Source organism: Stegostoma tigrinum, unplaced genomic scaffold (assembly GCF_030684315.1).
Source record: "Stegostoma tigrinum isolate sSteTig4 unplaced genomic scaffold, sSteTig4.hap1 scaffold_350, whole genome shotgun sequence".
In the NCBI taxonomy this organism is placed as follows: domain Eukaryota; kingdom Metazoa; phylum Chordata; class Chondrichthyes; order Orectolobiformes; family Stegostomatidae; genus Stegostoma; species Stegostoma tigrinum.
In genome coordinates this window covers 91,891-95,946 of record NW_026728278.1, presented here as the reverse complement: position 1 = coordinate 95,946, position 4,056 = coordinate 91,891, and the positions used below count along the sequence as shown (strand labels likewise).

The 4,056-nt window shown below is 53.2% G+C and overlaps 1 protein-coding gene across 1 annotated transcript in view; it reads left to right on the top strand.

Moving 5' to 3' along the window:
* Positions 1-4,056, top strand: part of LOC125450380 (twinfilin-2-like) — a 9,426-nt gene that overhangs the window by 1,118 nt on the left and 4,252 nt on the right. The window contains exons 2-3 of the mRNA XM_059643962.1: positions 585-689; positions 1,799-1,924. Coding sequence (XP_059499945.1) covers positions 585-689; positions 1,799-1,924 — 231 coding nt within the window. The remainder of the gene's footprint in view (positions 1-584; positions 690-1,798; positions 1,925-4,056) is intronic.

The window sequence follows — 4,056 nt, the reverse complement described above, 5'->3', positions numbered from 1 at the left end:
GAGCATGATGTGGGAGGGAAGTGAGGTCTTCGGGAGCAGCCTTAGAGATAGGAGGTCAGTACGGTGTAGGTCGGATTTTTGCAGCTGAGTGGATACAGGCTCTGGGTGGGAGGCGATAGGGCCGTGGGGGGTAAGGGGCCTTTGAGATAGGAGTCAGTGCGGTGTAGGTCAGTGAGATCAAACTTTGGAAGCTGAGCGGGTACAGGCTCTGGGTGGGAGGGGCCAGGGCCATGAGGGGGGTGGGCCTTTAAGATGGGGGGGGGGCAGAGGTCAATATTTTTGTGGCTGAGCGGGTACAGGCTCTGGGAGGGGTCTGGGAAGGAGAGATATGGGTATTAGTTGGGTGTGTTTAGGTCAGTGAGGTCACCTCTGACTGTATGGGTGGGGTAGGGGAGGTGCAGGTATGTGGGGGAGATTGGGGGAAGGGCTTAAGTGGGGGGGGGTTGAATGATGGTGTGGGGAGGGAGGTGTAGAGGGCTTTCGCATGTTTTTTTTTGTCCTAATTTTCTTCCTGCTCCCTCGATCTCCCTCTTTTTAACCATCCACGCCCCCCCCCCCCCCCCCCCCCCGCCCCCGTCTTGCAGGATGAAGTCTCTCTTAATGGTTATCGTAGTCACTTGGCATCAGAATCAGCCCCGGCCCCCCTCACAACCGCTGAGCAGGAACTGAAACAGCTCAAGGTCACAGAGGTACGCCCCTTGCGATGAAATCCATCCTCCCCTCCCCACGACTCCAAACTCGACAGTTTCAGCTTTTTCTCTTTTGACCCTACGTTGCAAATGATCGCGCGAGGCTGAAATTCCGCTTCATACGAAGGAATACACATTTACTGCCAAACAGCAAAGGGAGGGGGGAACAGGACCTGACGATTTAGAACGATTTCAGCAAGAACAAAGACTTGACTTTTTGTTTTCCTCCCAGCAACAGCCTTCGCAGATACTCAAGCCCAGTGGAAAAATTTACCTCCTCAAGTAGGACTGTGTATCTGCCTGGGGTTTTTAAATCTGTGTGGTATTGAGTATCTGTCAAAGAGGTTTAAGTAAGGTATGTTTTAGGAAAGGATGTTGAACTAGCCCACAAATATTTTGTCGCAAAAAAAAACTTGCTTGGATCCACCAGATGACAGCCTCTGTTACTGTCACACCGGCTACTTCAGGTGGGAAGAGCCACTATGTTTTGGGGTGGGGTGGGGGTCAGTAAAACAGCTGAAACATCTTCTAAGATTTCCTTCCAGTTCCCAAAACCTTGAAGTTTCTGAACAAAAAGATTTTCCTGTCTTGCTGCGAAGGTCTGCCCCCGCACCCCCCCCCCCCCACCCCAGGCTCGTGCCTTAATTCAGCCGCGCTGCCTTTGGTTCACCGATCAAAACTGACTTTCTGACCCTTAAGTTGAAAATAGCCGGATGACAATGGAAAATATAGAAAATAGCGGTTCGGACAGCGAGGGTGGGTATTTTGACCGCAGGGGCTTCGCAGGTGGGTCCCCGTCCTGTCTCTGCCTGCGTCCTATGTCGACAATTTAGCGCAAGCGACGGTTTCCACATTTTCCCATGATTTTACGCTCTTGCGAGGCCCCCACGATCAAATACCCACCCTCGCTGTCCGTACAGTTGCATTTTTCCATTGTGTCGCGCTATTTTCAACTGAAGGGTCAGAAAGTCAGTTTTGATCGGGGAACCAAAGGCAGCTCAGTTGAATAAAGGCGCGAGACTTGGGCCAAATGCCTCTATTTTTCGCTCCTTGTCTGCCTGGACTTGCTGACCTGGGAGGGGGTGTAAATTTATTTGCATTTCTCTCAGATGAACACCGATGTGAACGTAGACACCAGGCAGCGGACGCTGCAGGGCATCGCATTCCCCGTGCAGGATGATGCCCTACGTGCCCTGCGCCAGCTCCAACGGAAGGACTGCCACTATGTTCAGCTGGTACGTGCCATTTGGGGGTCAGGAGGGGGTGGGGGAGTCTGTATTGACCGGCGTTGACAGGGTAGGGGGGGAGGGTGGTCCTGGTAAAGCATTTATCAGGGAGGTGAGGGTGACTCTGAGAGACGTGAACCTACCACCGTGAGGCTGAGGGAGCCCCAACGTCCCCTGGATGTAGTCAAGAGGAAGCCCGATTCCGAGGTGGAAGCAGGAGTAGGCCATTCAGCCCACTGAGTCTGCTGCCCCATTTAATGAGATCACAGCTGATCAACTCCATCCTCCATTTTCTTGCCTTTCCCCCTCGATCCCCCCCCTTCCTGATTAAACATCTCTCTCTCTCAGCCTCGAATATAACCCCTCGATCCCCCCCCTTCCTGATTAAACATCTCTCTCTCTCTCAGCCTCGAATATAACCCCTTGATCCCCCCCTTCCTGATTAAACATCTCTCTCTCTCAGCCTCGAATATAACCCCTCGATCCCCCCCACTTCCTGATTAAACATCTCTCTCTCTCTCAGCCTCGAATATAACCCCTCGATCCCCCCCCCACTTCCTGATTAAACATCTCTCTCTCTCTCAGCCTCGAATATAACCCCTCGATCCCCCCCCTTCCTGATTAAACATCTCTCTCTCTCAGCCTCGAATATAACCCCTCGATCCCCCCACTTCCTGATTAAACATCTCTCTCTCTCAGCCTCGAATATAACCCCTCGATCCCCCCCTTCCTGATTAAACATCTCTCTCTCTCTCAGCCTCGAATATAACCCCTTGATCCCCCCCCTTCCTGATTAAACATCTCTCTCTCTCAGCCTCAAATATAACCCCTCGATCCCCCCCTTCCTGATTAAACATCTCACCCCCGAGTGATCCAGCCCTGACAGCCCTCTGCGGTGTAGAATTCCACAGACTCACTCCCCTCGGAGGGAGGAAATTCCTCCCCCTCTCTGTCTCCAATGGGCGACCCCCCCATCCTTAGTCTGAGATGATGCCCCTCTGGTCCTAGACTCTCCCACATAAGGTGAAGGGGGGAACGATCCCTCCACATCTCCCCTGTCAGTTTCCCCCCCAGCCTTTTTCTATTACAATAAGGTTGCCCCCAATTCTCCTAAACTCCACCTGACCTACTCAGCACCACCCCCCCCGCCCCCGAAGCAGCCCCTGCATCCCCGGGACCAGCCGAGTGAGCCTTCTGTGCACTGCCTCCGATGTCGGCCTATCTCTGCTTGGATACAGGGCCCCCCGGAACCGTCGTATTCCAGCTGGGCTCTGAGGAGGTTTTTGGTTTAAACAACCCCCCCTCCCCGAGGTTTGTGGGAAGGGAGCAGGATTTTGTGAGACTCGAGCTGTGATTTTGTGCTGAATGCACTCGATGGGTTGAATGGCCTCAACAAACGCTGCTCTCCAACTGCATGTTTCCGATGGAATGTGCCGCCCAACCCCCCCCCACCCCCCCCCCCCCCCGCCCCCAAGCCCTGCCTTGGGACAGGAGGAGGGACGGACTGTAGGGCTAAGGGATATTCAACTGAGTGTCTCTCTCTCTCTCTCTCTCTCTCTCTCTCTCTCTCATTCTCTCTCTCTCTCTCGCATCCTCTCTCTCTCTCTCATTCTCTCTCTCTCGCATCCTCTCTCTCTCTCTCATTCTCTCTCTCTCGCATCCTCTCTCTCTCTCACTCTCTCTCTCTCTCTCGCATCCTCTCTCTCTCTCGCATCCTCTCTCTCTCTCTCATTCTCTCTCTCTCTCTCTCTCGCATCCTCTCTCTCTCTCTCTCTCTCTCTCGCATCCTCTCTCTCTCTCTCGCATCCTCTCTCTCTCTCTCTCTCGCATCCTCTCTCTCTCTCTCTCTCTCGCATCCTCTCTCTCTCATTCTCTCTCTCTCTCTTGCATACTCTCTCTCTCTCGCATCCTCTCTCTCTCTCTCTCTCTCTCTCTCTCTCATTCTCTCTCTCTCATTCTCTCTCTCTCATTCTCTCTCTCTCATTCTCTCTCTCTCTCTCGCATACTCTCTCTCTCTCTCTCGCATACTCTCTCTCTCTCTCGCATACTCTCTCTCTCCCTCTCTCGCATACTCTCTCTCTCATACTCTCTCTCTCTCTCATTCTCTCTCTCTCGCATACTCTCTCTCTCTCTCGCATCCT